Raw genomic sequence first — 24,915 nt, 5'->3', positions numbered from 1 at the left:
TTGTGACAGAAACTCACAATTTACCTGCAAATCCAGTACAGAATACCGTTTTGATAGTCAGTGACCACATAAAATGCAAGCTATATGAGAGAGGAACTGAAGTGCGAGTAACACTTTCGTTCTACCTCGGCATTTGCCGATTTATTGATCGGTTTCCCAAGGGCGGGTTTGTAGGTTTGAGCAGAATATGCAAAGTTGTCATGCCGTCCGTCGACTGAGCCGGACATGCAAAGGTGGCACATGAAAGAGTTTCGAGTATAGTACTTTAACATGACTTGAAAAAAAAAAGAAAATGCAGAAAAAGTGCAAAAAATGGCAACAAGGGTAGGGGTAAAGGAGAAGATAAATTTAACCCCAAATATGGGAAAAGGTTAGTATCATGTGGAAGATTAGGTTTTACACTGAAATTATATGTAGACATTGTATTTCCTTGACCCCTAAAACATGGGGTTAGACACCAAAACCATCACAATAGACCCAAAATAGCCGTGTTATAGGCATTAATGTCTTTTTTTTTTAAGCCGAAACGGTGGCCATCTTGGAATTTTTACGATTTGCATGCCATGTTGATGCCATACATTGCTGTGAAAGTGTAAATGTAAAAAAGAATAAAAAATAAAAAATAAATAGAAAAGGGGTTTTTAATCCTCCTATAGCAGCCTCGAGCAGCCTTTCAGCTCAGTTAGTGTAAACAGACAGAATTCAGCAAAGGAGACCCGATCAGGTCAGGTTCTGAAACCATCTATAGGGGCTGGTTTCAGAGGCTGCTATTAAAGCAGCCTTTGCTGTAGTATAAACGCTAGGGGGTTTGAGCTCTGCTTTTTAGCCGACCCGGAGGTAATTGCTGATGGTCATCGCCTGCTTACATATACAACCCAGCCGTCTCGACCAATCCCCGCTGAAGAAAGTCTTTCAACTTGCACACTTTCATGTAAAAGCCTGTGCCATGTATCAGAGGGAAGGAGCCAGTTGGGCCTGCTAGGGCCTGCTAGGGTCTGCTTTTGGTGAGCAGTATAAACAGACGAGAGGCTGCTTTTTCATAATGGGCTTTCGAACCTCCTCGAGGCTCTGAAACCCACTAGCAGTATAAATGGGGTATTAGATTGTATACCATAGGTAATATAGGAATCATTCATGTTTCAGTTCAGTGTCAGTAAGTTTTATTTCTCCACTTGTACATAACAGAAAATAAGTATAACAATATCAATCATATTATTCACAAGTCATGGAAATACAAACAATATTTCACATTACATGTATATAATCATGTGAAATAATACATGAATTTTATTACAGATTTTTAAATGTACAGGTGGGAAAGACCTTTATCAATAGGCAAATCGCTTGACTTGGACAAGGGCCTCTGACATTATATATATGCCTTGTAACATTTTTTTTTTTTTTTTGACTAAAGGAACAGAAAACACACACGTACATTTGTAGAACAAAGGTGGAATGTAAAAAGACGGGGGGAAAAAAAAAACGAGAATAAGGGACCCGACTAGGAAGAGTAGAGAGAAGAGAGGAGAAGAGAATAGTGATATCAAACATAGCAACAAGTAAAATGCATGCCCTTAATGTGAGATACAATGTAACATGCATGTTCCCCCCCCCCCCCCCCCCCCCGTTTACCTTGAACATCGTGCATACACTGTAACTTAAAGGAATTATATACAATGTAGTTTTGGTTAGGACCTAACTTCAGTTTTCTCACATTTTTGGGTGAGATACTTAGTAATGAGAAACTTCTTATGACATGTGAAAGAGCATGTAATTCCAAGAGGAATTCAATGTTTATTTGATGAAGATCGGTTTTGAAATGGCCGAGATATCCAAAACAGAGCAATCCTAATAAAAGGTGGGACCCAACTTTTATTACAATTACTTTGTTTTACTTTGTTTTTGGATGTCTCAGGCATTCCGAAACTGATTTTCATCAAATAAACTTTGAATTCCTCTTAGAATGGTATGCTATGTACTATTTCAGTGTGGTTTCTTGGTATCTCACAAAAAGTTACAAGCCCAATTCTTACCTCAACCAATACTATACCATCCCTTTAAACAGAAACTGTGACTATCATAAACAATATGAAGTTAGTTGTTTTGGATGATTGATCTTACTGTGATTATAAAGATAGGTCAAACATCTAACTGTATTTTCTTAGAACTAAAAGTTAATTAGAACTGTTTCAAGTGAAACCTTATTTGTTTTTGTTAAAGTCAACATTGCTTGTAAATGCTCTGAAATGCTGTGCTTGTTTTATCATGAGTTTGTCAGAAAAGCAAATCATTTTGATTGCTTTTAAATTGTTTTGAAAACATTGCATCATATGCCGGACACGGATAGTAAAGTGTTGTCATGACAACAACAAGCTTCTACATGTAGGAAGCAACTGACTCTCAAACAGATTTCTGCTGTACTTGCAAAAACTGTGGCAACTTTCGTATGAAAATAACTGCATTTCCTTGTGGGATGGGCAGGAGACTGCTGTCGTTGGTAGCATTTACTACACAATACAATACAATACAATACAATACAATACAATACAATACAATACAATACAATACAATACAATACAATACAATACAATACAATACAATACAATACAATACAATGAATGTATCATGAGCTCTTCCTTTGTTACTCAGATCACTTACAAAATTACAAAAATAAAAAGATAAAATATAATTGAATTGTAAATATAAAAACCAACACTTTGATCAACCTTACTGTAAAGGGCAAGTTCACCTTCATAGACATGTGGGTTGAGTGAATGCAGCAATATTAGTACAACACATCAGTGAGAGTTTGAGGAAAATTGGACAATCCATTCAAAAGTTATAAATTTTTGAAGTTTCTGCCCACTCAAGGCTGGATGAGAAGACTACTATAGATTGTGATGTCACATGTGTACAACGATGTAAAGAAAGAATAAAGAAAATTCAACATATTTTCACTTTTCTCGCATAACGAAAGAACACTTGACATCTCTCTTTAAGAAGGCAGGGGGAATACTATTGCCCTTAACACCAGTAACAAGTCAAAGAAATGTGCACTTTATTCAAAAAGTGAAGTTTTGTGAAATTCTCTTCTTTTTTTTCTATTATATATTGTTGTACGCATATGATATCATACACTGTAGTAGTCTTCTCATCCAACAGTGATTGTGCAGATACTTAAAAAATTCATAACTTTTGAATGGACTGATTTTCCCCAACCTTTCACTGATGTGTTCTACTAATAGTGTTGCATCCACTCAATCCACATGTACATGAAGGTGGACTTGTCCTTTAAACTTACAATGAGGACTGTAGTTGAGCTACATACAGTATTTGGGGGATATGATTGACTTTTGACCCCCACCCCCGAAAAAAAAAAAAAAATGTGGCCCCTACTTTCCCAGGAACCCTGACAAGGTGTAATGATTGATGTAAGAATGTGTTGTTCAACACATTGTATGACGGATTATCCTACTCTGCTTATTACAGTGCTACATAGCACTGCTAGTGATTCACAGAGGGGTCCATGTGGGGCCCCTATATCTTGAAACAAACAAAAAATAGAACAACACCAACTAGACTATCCCACAAATGGTACAGACAAGTGCTGTGTATACATTATGTAGAATTGTATGTACAATGACAGGCTATGATATTAACAGGCAAAGTCATTGGAGTCATTTGTGATACACACATGTATGATAAATGATGTGACTGTCTAAGTGAAAGGGCATGGTTTATCATGAGAAGTCAGATGCATTTAGAGATATCCAAGCACTCAGTTGCTATTAATGAAAAATGTGAATGCAGTGTAGCACTGTTTTCATTCACACTGAACACACACAGACAGATCTATTATTCAACTGTAAACATATAATACTTTCAAGACTCTTCCTTTTCCTCACCCCAGAGAGAGAGAGAGAGAGAGAGACAGAGACAGAGACAGACAGACAGACAGACAGACAGACAGAGACAGACGGACAGAATGGGGGAAGAAAGAAAGAATACATACAGTAGCTGGCTAGCTTGCAGGTTTTGGCAAGCTGGTTTTCAGTAGTGTAAACTTTTCCCCTAACCTTGAAGTACTTAGTCAAATAATACTCTGGACTGTGGAGTGTGCACATTTACAATTGTAAAGGAAAACACTGATGAGGTGCTCAGTCTTATGGCTTATGGTATTGTGAACATTTCAATAGGAGATACAGCACATGTGTGTACACTGTACAGCTTGTATGTAAATTAGTATCACATGCAATTGACAATTTTCTCAAACAGCAGACAGTCCAGTATGAATGTTTTTTCTTTTGCATTATGATTCCTACTTTAATTTCATTCAGAGGCAACAAATAAATTATATGTGTACAGATGTATGCACTGCATGTAACAATCTGTACATTATGCTTCATTAGGTAGTTTGTTCTACCTGTCCATGTGGAGCTAAAAGTGTATGTATCAACATATTTAGGAGTTATATTATTATGTGCAGTGGTTCCATTTGTGGTTTGTCCAGCTACAGTGTAGATGGGGTGCAGATAGTTCAAGTGGAGTGTTGCTTGATATGTACAATGTATGATACCAGGATGGCAAAGTGCAATGATTATTTTGGTTTCCATAGAACTACAATTTTCAGCCCATACGGTATTTGTGTGTGAGTATGTTTGTGTGTATGTGTGTTTTTTAAGTGAGGAAGTTTTGAATGTTAGTGCCACTTCACTGTCAAGTTGACTTAAACATTAAAAAGCACAGAGATTCAAGAAAGCAGTTATGGTAATGGTTTCACTATCCATTCTGATATAGAATAGAGATCTATGAACAAAAACAGTACAGGATTTTGTGTTTACATACAGCTACTACATCAATAGATCACATTGCAAAATACATTGTAGATCTGAGGTAATGTTCTCATCACCTCTGTCACATCACAAATTTCCCAGTAACTTGTACTTGAATGTCATTTAATAGATTTCCTTTTGAAATGAAATAAAAGCATTTTTTCCCCATTACAGGTGTACAGTAGGCCTACATTCTATACATTATAAAGAATTGTTGACTTGATAGGGAGAGGGGTCATGCAGTTTAAGAAAGTACCATTGTATCATCCAAAATTAATTCATTTTTTTTTATTTCATTCATTCCAATCATGGACCCTACTTTAGGGTCCATGATCCAATCATTCATTCACTGAATGAATCCAAAATAATTTGATTATCAGTGTACAGTTGAACCTCTCTTATCCGGCCTCCCTTTATCCGGATCTCTCTATTATACGGACGCAATCTCGCCGTGATTTTTTTTTTTTTTTTTTTTTTTTTTTTTTTTTTTTTTATAATTACGGGAGGAAAGGGGGATTCCCAACTCCTTGAGAACTCCTACACAAACACACATGAATTACATATTACTTCCAACATTAGCATACCTCTATTTTGGGGTCTGTTACTGAGTGTAACAATGAAAAGGTTGCAGTATACACATTGAATACTACATGTGGTACTACAATGGGCTACAACAGTACATGTGTATGTATATGTACATGTACATGTATAAAGCATCGAGTCTCCCGTATCCGGCCAAATCCCTATCCGGATGAGCCCCGGTCCCGACTTGTCTGGATACGAGAGGTTCAACTGTACTTTGAACAGCTTGGAGAATTGTGAGGAATTACAATTTGTACAATTCTGTCTCAACTAATATGTTATGACTACACACAATGTATCATTTGTGAAACTGTAAAACTTCAAAACTGCCTTCTTCTCATTCTCAGCCAGATTGTGAAAACTCTTTCATGTTTGTTTTGAATGATTCTGGGTCAATTGCCCCAGATCCTAACCATAATCATTATCTTGAAACAAATCATGACCCTAACAACTAACCCAGAACCTACAATATGTAACCCTAACCCTAGTTTGTAGGGGGGAGGGGTAAATGTCCTGATAAATCAGTTTCAGAGTTTGTTTGTCACAGGCTATGCTCACTACTATTAAAGATTAAGGACAAATTAATCTTGTCCTCTACAAAATTTACCCTATTAATGATCACCTTCTAATAACTAGGGTGTACAGTTTATGTACAAAGTGCATTACCTGTTCTCTTGTCATGTAGTACTTTATTCACAATGGATGACTGCTAAATCCCTTGTAAAGTGTAATCGATCCAACCAAGTCATTGTATATTTTATGTATAGTATAATCTTCATAAATTAGACTCCTCTGATATAATTATGTCAAAAATTTATTTCAGTGGTTTTATGTCCATGTATCTGATGCAAATTTTCAAGTGCTGCTACCATTGCGTGTGTGAGACGTGTGGGTTCTTTGCAGTTGGATCTTTGGACTCTGTGCAAAATCTATAATCTAGTGTGAATCTTGTGTACAATGTACAAACATTACAAGGTACATATTACGCTTGTTTCACAAAATGTTCAAGCACTCAAAATAGTAAAAGAAATTCAAAACATACACATGCATTCACACACATGAATGTTGCCACACTATTACAAGGGGACAATAATTTGATGCAGAAAGATAGATTTCATGTATTAAAAAAAAGGGAAATGTACAGCAGATTATGACGCCATCACCTATAATATGCCAATGTGGCTACAACTGTAGGCCTACAGATATCAATGTAAGTGTACATGTGTGTGGTTACACATACTGTAGGTAGGAGTGGCGAGCAGTTTTACCAAGTGATTTGTGAACATGATATTCTGAAATTCCCCAACTTTCTTTATTAAGGTGTGGATGTGAAACCTGTCCCATTTTCTTTGTCTGATTTCACTTGTTAAGCCAACTTGAACATGGTTTAGGATTGCTCTTTTCCCAGTAAGGTGTGAAGTCTACTTTGAATGGAGCTTTTGCATCCATGGGTTTTATTCATAATTGGTGATGGGTTCATTTGCTCTTCATATTTTGACCACTCTTTTCTTTTAATTCCATGAAATCATCCTTGTGCATTTAGGTTTGATAGCGCAAGATGGACACGCGTACCTTGCCTATGATCGGAGTCACCCTCCTGGAAGACTTTGTGAAGAATCCGCCACCTTACTTTCAGGTAAAGACTGACTTCATTGCAATTATTGTACAACCATTGTTAACCTGTTTCCTACATGATATTATAATCTATGCAGACCTGTAGATCCATTAGGTTTTGGTAGTGAGCAGTGGCGTATCTGGGGGGGGGGGGGGGGGCAAGGGGGGCACGTGCCCCGGGTGCCACTTCTTGGGGGCGCAAAAAACAAAAAAACAAAAAAACAAAAAAACATGAAGAAGAAGAAGAAGAAGAGGAAGAAGAAAAAAATTAAGCTCACCCGGACGGGGGAAGGGAGAATGGGGGGGGGGGGGCAGAAAACCAAATAAAACGAGACATGAAACTCGTCACGCTGACGAGTTAGGTGATACGCCTGGGGTCATCAGATGTCGGTCATCTGTGATCGACAAAGAAAAGAATGTGATATAGGCACCTTGAAGATGTATTGAGCGTGCATGCAAAACGGTTTCTCTAACCACTCGGCCACGGGACATCCACGGAAACGGTAAGGCCGAAAAAAAATGTATAGATATTACAGGGGGAAAAAGTCAATGCCCACTCAACAATCGTGGCCGCGTGAACATGTATTGCATTGCTAGAAGGAAATGCGGCCTTGTAACGACTGAGGGGTCGCTGTGCCATTTCTGGCAATTTCGGAAAAATACGTCCCGCAGACATAAAACCTATAATCGGCTGATTTTGATACCTTGCCTTTAATCACAATTTTCAGTGTGATGACGTCATCAAAGTACAAAACAATGACATGGACTTGAAAGACAATTGCTCAAAGTACAACACCTCCGTTGTCGTCATTACATACTATTTGACAGAGTCAGGATGCAACATTCTGCAGCAGTCGAAGCAATGTGGTCTCCAACACAAAACAGAGGGATATTGTGTGTGTGTGTGTGTGTCTGTGTGTGTGTATAGGTGCGTTTATATACGAATGTGATTTCTACATGGACGATATATGTAATACAAAATTGAAGAAAAAAAAAGTAAAAAAGCTAGGTATTTTGTTTCGTGATCTTGTGGGGTTCGAACCCGCACGTGTGCAACCTCACATCTCTGAGACGTCGCCTTTAACCACTCGGCCATACGTCTCGACGAGAAAAAAAAAGAGGAACGTAAACTTATGTATGTGAAAGATGAATCAGGAATCGTTTTGTCCACATTCCATTCTCATTTTCAGTTTTAAACTGCAAAATTGTCAAACTAATAAGGAGATTTCAAAGAATAACATGCATGATTACTGCAGCTTATTGTCTCAGTTACCACACACTTAAGTTACAGAGGAAATGGAGCAAAACCATCTGAGATAAAGGTGCTTAAACGTTGTCAAGTTAATGCACATAAAAAAAAAAATCACCTCCCATAGAGATAACACGTAAACTTGTCTGATTTTGAGTCTTTACCTTTAATAACAATTTGAAGTATGATGGTAAGTCTTCTTGAACCAAGAGTGTGGAACGCAAGCTTCTACGTGAAAGATGAATCATGACGATCACCCGTGACCGACACATCTTCAAAGGGATCAGTTATTAGAAGTGGAAGCCCTCGTGCCAAGCATATTGTCTCAGCAATTCCAAAGCAATGATACCCTTACATTTATGCATACCATAATTTCCCTCTGAAATCAATGGTAGGTATATTCATGTACAATTGCTTGCCTTGTCCATAAACTTTGCTTTACAAACTTTCAGTGAAACATGTCATAACATAATTCTGTAACTCCATTAGCAGGGATTGACTTCATAAAGAAAGATATATCAAATTGAACGCTTAGCGCGTATAACTAAGGGGGATTTTAGCCTGATGCTCTGTTCTTCACTGCTCAGATACCAACAACACTCATTACCTACGGCTACGTATAGAGAAACAGCCATGACGAAAATAAGTTATTCCTTTTCTTTGGCAGATAGACACACAACCCCTTTAAACCACACTATAATTGACATGGAGGGACATGAAAAAGTTCATTACTACTACTGAACAGTGATGCCTTCTACTCATGTGGCACAAGATACCTCTATAGCAACATAAAACCTGTCTACAACTCCGTTATTGCGTCAAACAATAACATCCTGGAATTTCAAAGAGATGAGCGAGACGCCATACACCTGGCCTAGAGTTAATTCATTCAGTTGCCATTCCTGCTCCAGTTGAGTTATGCAAATTATTTTCCGACCTGTCTTGTGACAATATAACAGGAACAAACGTAGAGAAAAGGAAAGGGAAAAGGAAAGGTGGCAAGCGGGGCACTGTACCAAGGGCAATTTAAACAATACGTATGATAAATGAAGCAAATCCAACCTAGAGCCTCCGACAAAAAAAAAGAGGAACTTGAGCGACTGTGTGTCGTGGGGTAGTATAATTGATAAGATAATACGATAAATGACATCGATCGGAATAAAGCTGAACTGCCAAAAGAAACACAAAGAAAGAGAGAGAAAAAAATGATAGCGTCCTGCGGGTCTCGAACATCTCGTCCTAAGGTAGTGCATAATGACCATGCAGTGCGCTAAGTGACTATAAAGCCACACGGCTGTACCGAAGATTGGATGTGAAATTTATCTTTAATCTTTTTTTATTTATATATATATATATATATATATATATATATATATATATATATATATAATTATCTTAAATATTTATACCATATACAACATGAAAAAGTTCATTACTACTACTAAACAGTGATGCTTTCCATTCGTGTGGCACAAGATACCTCTATAACAACATATAACCTGTCTACAACTTCGTTATTGGGTCAAACAATAACAACCTGGAATTTCAAAGAGATGAGCGAGACGCCATACACCTGGACTAGAGTTAATCAATTCAGCTCCCATTCCTGCAAGTTATTTAAACATACATGTTCCTACCTATCCTGTTACAGTATAACAATAACCAATGAAGAGAAAAGGAAAGAGCAAACGAAAGGTGGCAAGCGGGACACTGTAACAAGGGGCAATTTACAACATTAAGTGTGACAAAATTAATGAAGCAAACCCAATCTCCAAACTCCAATACAAAACAAGGGAAATAGAGCAGCCGTGTTCACGGGTTACGTACACTTGATAAAGTAATACGATAAATGACATCGGAGTAAAGCTGAACTGCCGAAAAAAAAGAGAAAAAAAAAGAAAGAACGGATAAAAGTCCTGCGGGAGTCGAACCTCTCGCCTTCCGGTATGGCGTTATGAACAACCAGCGCGCTAACCGATTATGCCACATGGCTGTCCTGAAGATCGAGTGCGAAACTTAAATCTAAATACTATCGTGACAGTGTTGACTTGTGATGGCGCTATTCAACTTCCCACAAGTGGCAGCGTGGATTCGATCAATATACAGTTGCAAAGAAAAATTGGGAATCGTTCCGTACAGATTGCATTCTCATTTTCAGTTTTAAATTGCAAAATTGTCAACCTGATGAGGAGATTTGAAAACATAAAATGCATGATTACTAAAGCTTGTTGTCTCAGCTACAACATATTTATGTTTCAGAGGAAATGGAGTAAAATCAGATGAGGTAAAGGTGCTTAAACGTTGTCAAGTCAATGCATGGTTTAAAAAAAAATCACCTCCCATAGACATAACACGTAAACTTGTCTGATTTTGAGTCTTTATCTTTAATCACAATTTCTAGTATGATGACGTCATCATATTTCAAAACCATCACATGGCCTTGAAAGGCAAATGTTCAAAGTGCAACATATCTGAATTTGGGGTAATATTGAGCTTAAACAACAGAGATACGAGCAAATGAATGTCAGAAACAGTACCTCAAAAAAATCAATTCCACTTTTTTGATTTAAAATGACGATATGATGACGTCATCGCGTATTCCTGGCAATACTGATACTTGGAATGTTACTTACAATTCATATACTTTTGTAATATGCAATAGAAATATAGGGTCAACGGACGATTTAAAGAGCTATGGCGAAATAAACAAAGACATGTTTTTTCACTATATTTGCAGAAAGACGCGCACGCGGAATTTCAACTTTGACGCCAGTGCATTCCTTTGTTATAGGTCGTAATCGATCGGAAATCAATGGATATTATTACTCAAAGTATCAGGAATCCAAATCAGTCAAAAAAATTGCATTTTCATGTTGCTTACGGGCTCTGCGCGCGAAATTGCGCGGACGGACGCGCACGCGAGAAAATGTTTGAAACGCTTAAAATTGTCTGAAACTTCGAGATTTCCCATTGGGAAGTCGTTTTGAGCCTTTTAAAATTTTGACGCGCGCTTACGCGCGCGTAATGATGACCTGTGTAACTAGCGTTAAAAAGTAAGATAGAGCGTGACCTGAACTTCATGTCCACCGAAAATGATACAGAAATGACATCTAGTTATGAAGTTATGATCGATCATGTGACAAGGTCCGAAAATCACAAAATGGCGCCTAGATGACGTCATAGATATGTAACTGTCATGAAAACCTTATTGTGGCTAGATTTTGTCATGAGACATGTTGACTGAAAATGTCATGTTATTTCGTAATGTCATTCTTGAGATATTGACGACACAAAATTGTCCAGAAAGAAAGAAGAATAAAAAAAAATAAAGAGAGATTTTGACAATCACAATAGGTGATACGCTGATAGCGTATCACCTAACAAGATGAAAACAAAACATGATAATGACGCGGACAAAATGACAATGTTTATTGTGCTCGCACAAGAATTTCATATTTTGTAAGCTGAAATACAAAAATTTTTGGCTCGCTTGCTGCACTTGCTCGCCAACATTTATATAAAAAAGAAGATAAGAACAAAACGTGATGATGACGTGGACAAAATGACAAAGTCTATAGTGTTCACACAGGTCATTTTATATTTAGCAGGCAAAATGTTACACGGAGCAGCGGCTGCAATTTCTTTCGTTCTGAAGCGATCGCTGATCGCAAAAATAATCAACCCAAATAAGATGAGAACAAAATGTAATGATGACGCGGAAATATACAAATTTCGGCTCACTCGCTCGTACTAATTTAGAGTATTTTTTCAGGACCTCAGTTTATTGGTATAAATCGTTACCTATAAAGCCGTCACTATATCTTGATTAGAATTGTAAGATTTAATAAGCAAAAAATGACAACAATTCCATATTTTGTAAGCTGAAATACAAAAATTTTCGGCTCGCTCGCTGCGCTTGCTCGCCAAAATTTATCCCCCAAAAAAGAAATAAGAACAAAAGGTGATGATGATGTGGAAATATACAAATTTCGGCTTACTTTGGCTTACTAGTTCAGAGTATTTTTTCAAGTCCTCACTTTGTTGGTATAAATCGTTATCTATAAGGCCGTCACTATATCTTGATTAGAATTGTAAGATTTAATAAGCAAAAAATGACAAGAATTAATTGTTTTGTAAGCTGAAATACAAAAATTTTTGGCTCGCTCGCTGCACTCGCTCGCCAGAATTTATCAAAATTTATTACATTTGAATCACCCGCAAAAGCTTTAAATAGCGTATCATGTGGACTTTTTTCAAAGTCCCTACCGAGATGGGGTTTGGGTTGAACACTTTGCTTTTTCAGAAATTAGAGGTGCAATTTTCGTGCTTGCCCCGGGCGCCGTTTTTCCTAGATACGCCACTGGTAGTGGGCTAAAAGAAACCCATTATTATCATGCTGCTGACCCACAAAGAATATCACTGATTGGGCTATCATAGAATATCACTGATTGGGCTATCATCTGTTCTTTAGGGAAAATCATGTGATCCTTTGTATAATTTGACGTGCAGTTTTGATAAGGACAAGTACAAAATGTGAAAGTATTAAAGAGCAGAAATGTGCATAATACATTGTAAAGTCTGCCAAGGAACTGAATTCTTTTGATATTCCTCAAGGTGGACATGTTGTCTTGGAAATTAATTAATGATACCTGATATATCTGCAAGACTCCACCTGTCTGTACAGTTTGTATTCTGTATGCTTCTTGCATAGAGATGCCACCTCCAGTGTTTGACTGGACTGTATTAAAGCCAGTTCACAGTTACAATCTGAGCATGTGCAGATAAAGGCCATTGCAGGCCTTCTCTTGAAATGGATTTACAACTGAGGTATTCAAAACCTAGATAGGGCTTCATGACAACTGTGTTATAAATGAACCAGGTGCAGATTGGTATTTACAGGTGAATGTGCATTCTTTTCAGTAACATTAACAAAAGCCATTCATGGAGCATTGACATGTAAATTACCACTTCCTGCATGGCTGTTTTCAACTGCTCTTCTTGAAGACTATTCCATTTATTGCAAAGTCTGTGGTTGGAGAGGTCATTGCAGACTAGTACTAACTGTGAACTGGCTTATTATGTCTGAATAGCCAGTCATATCCCTTCAGTCGCTATCAGGTTGCCAACTGTAGGAAAAAGTAATTTCACGTTGTCGTTTCATAGGCATAACAGGTGACTGCTCAGGTATGTTGTACATCAATTCATTTGGAATTCATTCAAGTGATAAATGAAAAAAAAAGTAATTATTTATGCTACTTCTCTGAACATGAAACTGATGGATCACACAGTTTAGGAAAATCATTTATACCCGAAGAGCACTGCTGTTTTAAAACACCCTTGAACTGTTAAATGACATATTCATGTGAGTGAATATGTCATTTAATTTGCAGGGTAAACACTGTACTAGTGGTAATCAGAAATTCACATGTTATCAAGTTGAAGGATGTCACCGTACATCTTATTCACATCAAAGTTGGTGTCTGCCATCAAACCAGTTTGCTCTGTCAACCTACGTATCACAGGTACAGCACTGCATGCGTCATCCGGTCATTAGGCCAGTACACAATCAGGTCAACCTATGTGCCTACAATTCTTCCCGTGAGGCATGGTTCCCGGACTCCATGGGCAGGTGAATACTGGGTGTGGCTGCACTCGCTTCTTCTTCTTCTTCTTCTTTCTCTTCTCTCTGTACCCTCACAGTTATTAAAACCAATAACTAAGTTTCATCATTCATTCTGATTTATGCAAATACATCATGAACATTTTTTTTTTCCATGTGTGTGTGTGTGTGATCTGCATAACTGTATTTCTAATATCATTTTAATAGTGGATTTATAGATGATATTGATTTTACTGTATGTTGTAACATGGGTCTGAACCAGTTTGCATTCATTACTTGTTGAGCACTACTAATGAGGAAAAGGTAGCACAAGCTTTTTCTTGTTGTACTGTATACGCCACATATTTTGTGAGTCTAAATTTTTGCGAATCGAGACTTCCCAACGATTGTGTGAGTGGTTAAATTCTCGATCGTGGAGTCCTGTACTGAATGGAGAAATGTGTACGCGTACATCACACCCATATCAGGATCAGAGTCAATATTTTCATGTGTTTTTAATTTCGCAAATAGCAGCTGACTTGCGAAATTTACGAAAATAAAAACATCGCGATATGTTCGGCGTGTACGGTTAAGGTAAATCATTATTGTTCTCAGGTTGTGCATAGCATTTGCATACACTACGTAGCTGTCCTATTTGTACTGTAGTTCATTTGATGTCAGAACTTGTCCTCCAAGATAGATTAAGCCAACCTCTTGTCTTGCAATAAAGGGGGTGGAATTACTTTTGTACGGAGAGGACGACCAAGTTGAAAGAACATTAATTTGATATTCCTATTGCCATTGTTTGTTACTTTTGTATAGCTCTGCAGCAATAAATATTGACACATCAGTGAAAGTTTGGTGAAAATTGGACAATCCATTCAAAAGTTATGATAAGTATCTGCGTTGTCACTGCTGGATGAGAAGACTACTACAGTGTATGATGCATAGAACAGTGTCTTTATAAGGAAAATGTGAAGAAAACTTCACAAAATTTTATTTTTTGAAAAAAGTACACATTTCCTCGACCTGTAACTGACATATATGTTAAGGGTAATGTAATTCCCCCTGCCGTCTGAAAGAGGCAAATCAAGTGTTCTGTTATTACACCGTATGCGAGAAAAGTTAAAAGTTAAATGTTGAATTTTCCTTATATTTTCTTTTTATATCGTTCTACACATGTGACATCACAAACTGTAGTCTTAGTGGTATTCTCATTCAGCAGTGACTGAGCAGAAACTTCAAAAATTCATATCTCTTGAACGGATTGCCAAATTTTCCTCAAACTTTCACTGATGCATTCTAATTGCTGCATTCACTTAATCCACATGTCTACGAAGGTGGACTGGTTCTTTAATGCATTTCCTCTTCCATGCCATTTTAGCACAAAGACTTCTGTAAGTCGTATCACACTGTGGGGAGTATCTCTTCTCTACTTGACAGTGTGCACTGTAAATACATTTATATGTGTGACATCTCTCATTCAAGGCTGCCTTTCATTGCTCAAACTCTCCCTATCACAGGGTACTGAAGGTTGAGACTGTTGAGCAGTACGATGCCCTGGTCCACAGGCTCTTGTCTTGTCCCATCGTCCTAGACGTCGTACTTGAGAGGAGTCACAAATCGGGAAGGATCCGTTACATCTTAAAATGTAAGTTTTACAACTTTTACTTTTGACTGTTGTAAACTACACCCGCAAATCTCAGTCTTTTCCAACCCAGGACCTTATTAGGCCCCTACATTTTTTTTTTTTTTCTTTTAAGGCCCAGTTAGATGAAAAAACAAACAAAACAAAACTAATCTTTTTTTTAGATGACTTTACGACCCACTGGTTGAGAAGCACGGGATAGGACAATCGTGGAGTGTCAATAGTGCAGTTTGCTGAACATGTAGAAAGTGCCATAGAGCTTTAAATAAAAATGCTCAGAGTAGCAGACATATTCTGGTATCCATTCACAGGGTGAGTGGGTGGAGGCATTCTTTAAAATTCTATGTGTTGCCCACATCCTGTTATGATCTAGTACATATGTACATGTACTTCTAAAACCTGAAACTAGAAGTAGAAAGCTTTCTTAATACAGTTTGTCGCGGATAAAGAAATCTATATGTGCATCTAAGAGAAATCTTTCTGTTTCTAGTGAGAGATTGCGTAACAGGATGTTGGCATTAGGTAAAACACACGACACTCACACACCCTATTATGCATATATGTTACAGTCTGTGTTTTCAACGAAAATCCTAAGTATAATAGATAGACATAAAGACATGAGAGGGAGTGCGGGGAGAATGTATTTTGATTTTATGTACAGTCCAGCTTTTGTTATCACGCCATGTCAGGACTAAACTCCATCTGTCCAAGTGATTTTAATAGCTGTAGTGTACGCTATATTGGAGACACAATATGTACGTTCATGTACCTGCCGCCCCTGTAGTGGCTATTAAAGTACATGTAGGCCCTGTGCACTGCAACTGTGGTGAAATCTATGCTGTCCTACTTATGATTACTCATGTATAAATACTTTATAATAATGAAGTATAATTTATACATTTTCAAGTAGAATTCACAACATGATTCTCTAGAGAGAATGTTCTAGTTAAGTCGTGTGATTTTTATAAGAGTTTTAATCGAGTTTGAAATTACTTTTTTTTTTCCCCCCGATCTTCCTTGCGTGAACATGTTGGATGATCCAGAGAAGTCTGGATAAGAAATGGCAGGATGATCGATAATACATAAAATACATTCAAGTACACATAGTGACATTACATAAACTAGAACTGAAACTGAAACATATTGACATTCAGTTATAACATGTGTACACAATCACAATGTAATATATTAAAACACTCAGACATTTACAACTGGAGCAAGGACTATTAGTGTGTGTGATTTGTGTACAATTATCCAGTCTATTACAATGTTTATAATGTTTATTAATATTGTTTTATAAGATACATATGGAAAAATAGGGTGGTTTATGACCACCATAAAACAATCAGAAGAATTAAAACAACCAAAGTATCTAAACTGATATAATCTGAGCCCTCCCCCCCCCCCCTGAAGTTACTCAAGAAAACAAACTGATCTAACTCTGTTATTATGTGTATGGATGGAATCCAGGACAAAAGGACTTTTGAAATAAGCATGCTGCGTGCAAGGTGCATGTAGTTTGAGTCCTGATCTGTGAAAAAATGTAGTAACTGCATGGAGGTTGTGTTTTTATCTATATTATGCACATATTTTAAGTATCCTTTGTGTTTATCATTCATTTTAAAATCTAAATTGATGACATTAAAGCAAAAATTTTGCAGGAGTGATTTTTGTGTTGGTTGTTTAACCCATTGAGAACAAGTCCCGAGTATACTTGGGTAAGTGTCTATGGGAAATGCATGTTGTAGCAAAATCAGCCCATCCTCAATGGGTTCATAGTTGTGTAGTTGCACGTCTCAATTCACTGCCTTAAGTCTTTGGTGGAATGGTCAGTGTGCTCGATTTCCACAATGTATTTAAGTATTTCTATTTCTTACCCTCAGGTGATATCATCGTCACAATCAACACCGCACACCCAGTGATCAGAGCTCAGATGCAGAAGTTGTTGGAGGAATCGAGAGAGGACATTGTCAATGGACGCAACTTTGCCATCGATGTGAGCCATTGTAGAAATCATATTTCATGATCCATGTTGAGCACACTGTGAAGTTTATTTGAACTTTGTATGCGTTGCATTGATGCTGCCAAATTCTCTCCTCTTCGTTTTAAAAAAAACACTCCCATTTTAACTCAAATTTTGTGTTCCAATGCAAAGGTTGCATACATTAAATGCAGTCTCCACTCTCTGGACAGGTAGATAAGATTTAAGATACAACCTTTTTAGAGATAGTGTTTAATAGCTGCATGCTGCCCTACTTTGACAAAAGGAAGCAAGTGACAAAAAGGAGTTTCCTAGTAAATGGGCAAAACGTGTTTTTCCTCTCAGCTCTCCTTTTCAAACTGTAATAATTTCTCAGTATGAGGTTATCTAAATACTATTCAAAATAAACTTTTAGGACACCCAGTTACTTTTACATAAATTGTTATTTATATATATCAAATATGGCACTACGCAGCTTCCTTCTGTTAAAGTATTGTGACAATATGCGTGCACTTGCTTCCCTTTGACACCACGATATTTCATAATTGAAGGGGTCGGTGCAATATAGTGCTAACCCACACTTCTGTCAAAATTGAGTTACATGCATTTTCATAATCCTTATCCTTCACTCTAACCTCCGTGAAAATATCATATTTGAATTCAACCAATAAGATGGTAAAAAATGCATGCATTCATGTTTTATCAATGTACAATGTATGGACTTTCCAAACATTCAACAGCAATTATCTCAAAATGAACATTGTGTGGGTTAGCACTATATTGCACCGACCCCTTCAATTCAAAAGCAAAGTCATATTATTGCAGTTGCTATTAAACATACCAGGCATGCCTTAAACACCTCAAAAAGTGAGAAAAAAAAACTCAGTTTTGAAAAAAATGTCACTTGCTTCCTTTTGTCAAAGTAGGGCAGCATGGCTGTTGCATCGGTGGGCATTATATAATGAATTTGTAGTGACTTGTAATCTCTAGCTCTCAATCTCTTGTTGCAGGGCTTACCCCTCTCTGACAAAAACATTTTTGAGCCAGGGAATAGTTGTACATTCTGTGATCTAACAACTGCAACCTACATTGCATATTTTCCCTAAATAGTCATTGTAGCGGGGTTGTTAGAAAACCTGCAGTTATTCAGTGCAAAGGAGAAGTCTCGCTTATTGATTTCATGTTTAAAAGAGATACCTTGTTGAAATTCTTATACAGTTTGTAATTTTCTTATTACACAAACAATTTCTATGAATATTTTCCATTCTCTGTCAAGTTTGCCTATTTCTAATATTGAATTAACTCTAACTAGGCCGGGGGGGGGCCTCCGAGGCCCCCCCCCCCTCGACGTTTTGCGCGATGTATCGCTATTGCGAAAAGCTATCTCTGCGACGTTTCAAGACTTTTTTCATTCGAGTCTCCCGCATCTTTTGACACCAAATTTGCGATGCCCGGGCGCGCGGTTCCGATGTTCCGGGGTGTCAATTTGACTCCCCCCCCCCCCCCCCCTTCAGATCTCGGTCGCCGAAGGCGCGATCGGCGCAAAATTTTGCCTGAACATAGAGCCTGATGTCAACTACAAGATTACATGGTCATACAATAGAAAAATATTGATTTTCCATTTTTGGTATATTAATTATGCAAATTTATGCGTGAAATAATATTTTCACATGTAACTCCATTAAAAAGACTGAAGGATTGCTTAATTTCTATGTCAGAATTTCTCAAGACACATCAAACAATTTTCTTGTAAAGAAATAGCACAATCAAATCAAGTTCTTTTGTTTTTATCATTTTGTGAATTTCTTATGTATTTTATTGTTTTTTCGACCTTTTGTTTTCTATTGTTGTTTTGCCAAAATTTGTTGCAGGCACTTTTCAAGTTTATCTACATTACATTTGATTAATTTTAATGATTACAAGTTGAAATAGTCTAATTTATATCAGTTTAACAAAAAACCACAATTTGCATTGGATTTGCACACGATATCATGAATTTGAGCTGTTTTCAGGTTGACATGCATATGCAAAACATTACATAACTTCAGAATGGGGAACCCGGATTTCGCAAATTTAGTCTCAAAATATGCTGGATACTTCAATGAAAAAAGTCGCGAAACGAAGTGGCAAAATCCTTACGCGTCGCAGAATCACGGCGCGAAATGACAAGGGGTGGGTCAATTTGACCCCCCCCCCCCCGGTTAATATAGGGTTAAGATCTGTTACTAACTTTTCCTTTCTGTTTTGAATTTACGAAAATTGATGATGAAACCAAAGATTAGGGTAACACAAATGTATGGTTCCCAAATAAATGAAATTTAGGAAAGAGAATGGCAAAAAATGCAGTTTTCTGCTGGTGATCTCTTCTCTCCAGTTCGACTTCGATGGCATCCTGAAAAGCTGGTTCAGCAGCCTCCATCAAGGCCAGGATAGCATCCTGTGGAACACCACCTATAGCTGCTGCTATGCCCACGTGGTCGTCACCAACTCCACCGAGTTCAACACCATGTTTGGCTGCAACTCTGTGGGCATCTGTGGTTTCATCATGTGCCTTCCCATCTGCATATTCATGTGCCCCATTTATAGAGTAAGTTGGGGGTCAGAGTTCAGGATTTTTGTCTAGTAATTTATTATACCGTGCACTCCCGTTATAATGAACACAGGTATAACGTGATTCCGGTTACAACGAAATAAAGATTCAGGCCGCAACATCAGCCTCTCTATGTTTTTTATTGTTTATTTGTTCAGTTTATATAGCAAAATTTCGATATAACGAAAGAAAATTACCGGGAAGGACTTTGGTGTAACAGGAGTCCAATGTATTTGAAAATGCTAGCATATGTGTGGCAAATAATTGTACAATACAATTGTTAAGCAGGAGGGTTTTGTATTTGAATGATTACATGTATTGACTGCAATGATTCCAGTAATGTTCTTTTACATCGTATTGTACAGACTGACGGAAGAGTTTTAAGGTAGTGACGTCATCATCTTGTCTTGTTGCAATTGTGGCTGTAATCGATACTGTTTAATAAAAATATAAACAATATTAAAATTCCGAAATTTCCTTGCTGATATATCCAAAATTTGATAACATTTTTCCCATTATGTATGTAGGATTCATCAAACGAGGAGTGACTCTTCACAGAGAGTAGTCTGGTTTGCAGAAGAGCATTTCAGATCTCGCTTTTAACCTTTTATGTGTCCAGGCATTACAAAGTTCCTGAACTTGCCAAGCTTTTTCATCAGCATTCAGTACATAATTCACTTGATTGTAGATTGATAGCAAGCCTACTCAGGTATAGCAATGTGCCTCAGTCCAACAGCAAGGTCATGGCAACATAATACAGACTAGGTGGATTAGGTAATCACTAATCAGTGACAATAAGTTTTCAGACATCAGTGCCAAACATCAAAGAAAGTGCCTATGTGTGTTTGTGCCTAGTGGGGATCAAAGCACAGGAGAGGTTAAGGCAGCGGACTGTTTTGTTGTTGTTGGTTTTGTGTGTGTGTGTGTGTGTGTGTGTGTTTGTGTGTGTGTGTGTGGTGTGTGCGTGTGTGTGTGTGTGTGTGAGTTACAGGTACTTCTACAAAGAGCTGAGTGCATATTCGGGCTCCACAACCCATATTGCTGGGTGATTTTCAGGCATCAGTGCCAAACATGAAAGAAAGTTCCCCTGTGTGTTTGTGCCAAGTGGGGATCAAAGCACAGGAGAGGTTAAGGCAGTAGACTGTTTTGGTGTTGTTGATTTGTGTGTGTGTGTGTGTGTGTGTGTGTGTGTGTGTGTGTGTGTGTGTGTGAGTTACAGGTACTTCTACAAAGAGCTGAGTGCATATTCGGGCTCCACAACCCATATTGCTGGGTGATTTTTTTGTTTAACATTATTATAGATTCACCTTCATTCACCTTGAAGTGCCACTCCTCCATCTTCTTGTAGATAGTTTGCAAAGTGTGGCAGGGTTTAGGGGCTTTGTAGCCCATTAGTAACCCAAATTGGGCAGTTTCATTACCTCCGCCAAGGGGGAGGTTTATGTTTTTGTTACCGTTGGTTTGTTAGTTAGTTAGTTTGTCCATGTGCAAAATAACTCAAAAAGTAGTGAACGGATTTAAATGAAACTTGCAGGAAAGGTTTAGAAAGATACAAGTAACAGATGATTAAATTTTGGTAGTGATCCAAAAGTTTTGGGGGAATTCATGAAGGATTTTTGATATTTTTGGCAGGTAGGGTCAATGAACTTGGGAGTTGAGGCTGCGCATATTTGAGGTTTGCATGCGCGCACTAAGTGCGTGCTCTAGTTTCTGCTAGGGCGAGACGCGCCGCGCAGCTTAGGGTTTATGACGTAACAAAGGCTTCTATATTAGGAAATCGCGCGATTTTTCAGCATACATACCTATGGGTGGAAATCGCGGATCTCTATGGAAGAGCCCAAAGAGCTTTTCTCCAGGGGTGGAGAGGAGAAAAATCTCCTGGGTGGAAAGTAGCTGCTTGGCGGAGGTCTGCGCTCTCAGAGTGCTTTTCTAGTTTTTAATGTGATGAGTGTCATTGATGTGCTGAATGGGAGTTTGTTCCATATTATGTATACTGGTCTCTGGCTGAAAAAGTGCTTTCCAGTCTTTGTCCAGTCTGGGACATGTCTTGGCAAGTTTCTGGGAATGTCCTCGAGTACCACGATGTGTTGCTTTCTGGAAGATGGAGTTTGGGTCAATATTGTCTGTTTATGCTGTGATATGATATGCTACTGAGATTCTGTCACCTACGAGTGTAGTCAAAATTTCAGGGTGTTCAAGAAGTTTGATAGGCAACTAAGATGTTTGCTTTCTAAACCCATGCTAAGAATGCTAAATCAAGTTTTGCTGTTCCAGATGTTTAGATCTCTAATAATGCTTTCGAAGACTTTGCCTATCACAGAAGTAAGACTTACATGTATACCGTAGTTTCAAAGATTTGACCTTGATCCTTTCGTGAAAATGGGTATGATATGAGCAACCCTCCGGTCTTCTGGTACTACTCGTGCTGCAAGAGACTTATTGTAGATCCAGGCGGTTGGTTTACTTAGTTTTTCTGCCAGAGATTTCAGGATACATCAGTGGATACCATCAGGACATGCTGCTGATGGATCAAGCTCCTGTAGTTTTTGTCCTCATTATCATCTACTGTATTAACAGCTATGTAAAATCAACTAGTTTTTCATTCTTGGATCCTTAGTAGAATTGTTCAGGTTTAGGTATCTCCTTCCACTATAAACACTGATGTCGTTCAGAGTGTTAGCAGTTTCTTGATGTTGGTGAAATAATTTTTGTTTCCTTTCTTTCAGTAAATTCAAATTTTCATCCCTCCTTGACAAAGAGATATCTAGTGTGATCTTCAGATTTTGATTTTCGTCCATATTTCAACATCAGATACTGAATACACCATATACATGTATTTCACGATTCAAATTTTTCACGAATCAGGACTTCCCGAGTGGCAAGAATTTCATGAGTGGTCAAATTTGCAATTGTGCAGTACAGCACTGAATTGAGAAATTAATGTATGTGTGCACATCACATTCATGTCAGGATCGGAGTTGATATTTTTGTGTGTTTTGAATTTGCAAATAGCACCCGACTCACGAAATATTCAGCGTACACAGTATATTTCATTACCTAACCCTTGTGATCAAATACTTGTCACTTTAGGTCCCAGGTATCCCAGAGTCTGCCTCTTGAAATTTTAATTCTTGTTCCCACCTCCCCCCCCCCCCCAATGTTTGGATGTTTAGCCACCAGATATCCCATTGACTGACCTGATTCTCAACCCTTTGACCAACAGATATCTCGTTGCCTGACCACTGTGGACCGAGATGGGGACATAAATGGGGAGGTGGCCTACCTGACCTTCAAACGGGAGCAGCGGCCACCACAGAGTGAGCTTCTGGACATGCTGAGGCAGTACCTGGTGCAGCAGGCCCTGCAACGCAGCACCAGGGCCAGGGAACAGCCTTACCTGGGGGTACCCGAGGTCTCCAGGCAGCCCAACTACAATGGCCGCAGTACCCCCCAGACCCCAGCGGAGATGCTTCAGCCGTGTGATTGTGAGTGCAGGCAGAGGGGCTCAGGGATGTTGGTTCCTTAGAAATGAAGCTACTCTGTTAAGCTGGTGATAATAATATTAAAGTAAAGTGGAGATGTGACAAGTTGTAGCCATCAAAAGTTGTTCGCAGCAGATGAAAATTTAATTTTGTAATTTAATAGACAGGTTGATCCAAATTGATATTTTATAAAGATGCTCAAATTTTGAGTGTTCAAGCTATTGTGCCACCACTTTCTTGATGAATGTAATTATTTTATCATCATAACAGATACTGTATATGCCATATATTTAGTAAGTCTAATTTTTTGTGAATCAGGACTTCCTGATGGCTTTGTGAGGGGTTAAGTTTGCTCATCCGTTCACAAAGTAGGTGCACCAAGGCATCTGAGGCGTACTACCAAACTGTATTATCACACACCTTGTTCAAGACTGTGTACTGTGTACCAACACATGTGCATGTGCTAGTCGCGTTTATGCGGGATCAGCATTAGTAATCAAGCATGTTGTTATTAAATTTGCAAATAGCCACCAACTCGCAACTAACCTGGTGGAATGTATGGCGTATGCAGTATAATATGATGACAGTGCCTATGATAAGTCTTACCACCTTTCTCTTTTGCTTGTAATCTTGTCATTGTTTAAATATGTTTGTAAATTTAAATACACACAGTATATGTACATTATGTTCATATGATCATATGTTAATATAAGTTTGCATAGATAGACAGTGTACATTGCTTGCATGTAATCTCCTAATGCATTCTCTGTTCTTCGCCCAGATGCCTCATATGGAATGGGAACCAGTGGCCAAGTGGAGCACCCTGTTGCCCCCTACACAGCTCCACCACCTGCCCCCGGTTACACCCCTCGCCCAGGTGCACCTCCAGTCATGCCGACCCCTCCTCATCCTCCTGCCCCCACCGGCTGTCCCCAAGGGGCCTACCTTCCCCCTCCGGCAGGCCAGCCAGCCCCTGCCAGACCAAACGTGGCACCGGTTCCTGGTCATCCCCAGCCAGAGCTACCGTCGTACGACTACATCATGGGACAAACCTCAGATAGGGATCAGCTCATCACCTGAGAACCAGCAACCGACACTACCAAGGTGCGGTGGTCACTGTGGGGGGTTGATTTTGCATCTGGGGGTGGGGGAGGGGGGCAACTTTACGATTAGAGACATGAGAACACCACCAATGGAGGGACAACCATGGTAAAAAGCAGCTGTTTGGTGTCTTCTGAAAGATGTACTTCTACTCACTAGTGAAGAAAATCATGATGACCTTTTACTGTTGTAACGTTTTTTGTGTGTATCAGACCCTATGTTATTTTTCTGAGGTAA

At 38.4% G+C, this 24,915-nt stretch overlaps 1 protein-coding gene across 2 annotated transcripts in view; it reads left to right on the top strand.

Moving 5' to 3' along the window:
- LOC140243673 (uncharacterized) overlaps positions 1 to 24,674 on the top strand; it is a 101,880-nt gene extending 77,206 nt beyond the window's left edge. For both annotated transcript variants that reach the window (XM_072323339.1, XM_072323338.1), the window contains exons 2-8: positions 6,958 to 7,050; positions 13,800 to 13,906; positions 15,400 to 15,527; positions 17,408 to 17,520; positions 19,880 to 20,092; positions 23,319 to 23,580; positions 24,359 to 24,674. In XM_072323339.1, coding sequence (XP_072179440.1) covers positions 6,973 to 7,050; positions 13,800 to 13,906; positions 15,400 to 15,527; positions 17,408 to 17,520; positions 19,880 to 20,092; positions 23,319 to 23,580; positions 24,359 to 24,657 — 1,200 coding nt within the window. In that variant the 5' untranslated portion in view covers positions 6,958 to 6,972 and the 3' untranslated portion in view covers positions 24,658 to 24,674. The remainder of the gene's footprint in view (positions 1 to 6,957; positions 7,051 to 13,799; positions 13,907 to 15,399; positions 15,528 to 17,407; positions 17,521 to 19,879; positions 20,093 to 23,318; positions 23,581 to 24,358) is intronic.
- The last annotated feature ends 241 nt before the right edge of the window (positions 24,675 to 24,915 follow it).

The sequence above is a fragment of the Diadema setosum genome, chromosome 20 (assembly GCF_964275005.1).
Source record: "Diadema setosum chromosome 20, eeDiaSeto1, whole genome shotgun sequence".
In the NCBI taxonomy this organism is placed as follows: Eukaryota; Metazoa; Echinodermata; class Echinoidea; order Diadematoida; family Diadematidae; genus Diadema; species Diadema setosum.
The sequence above is the reverse complement of the archived record's forward strand: the minus strand, read 5'-3'. Positions and strand labels throughout refer to the sequence as shown.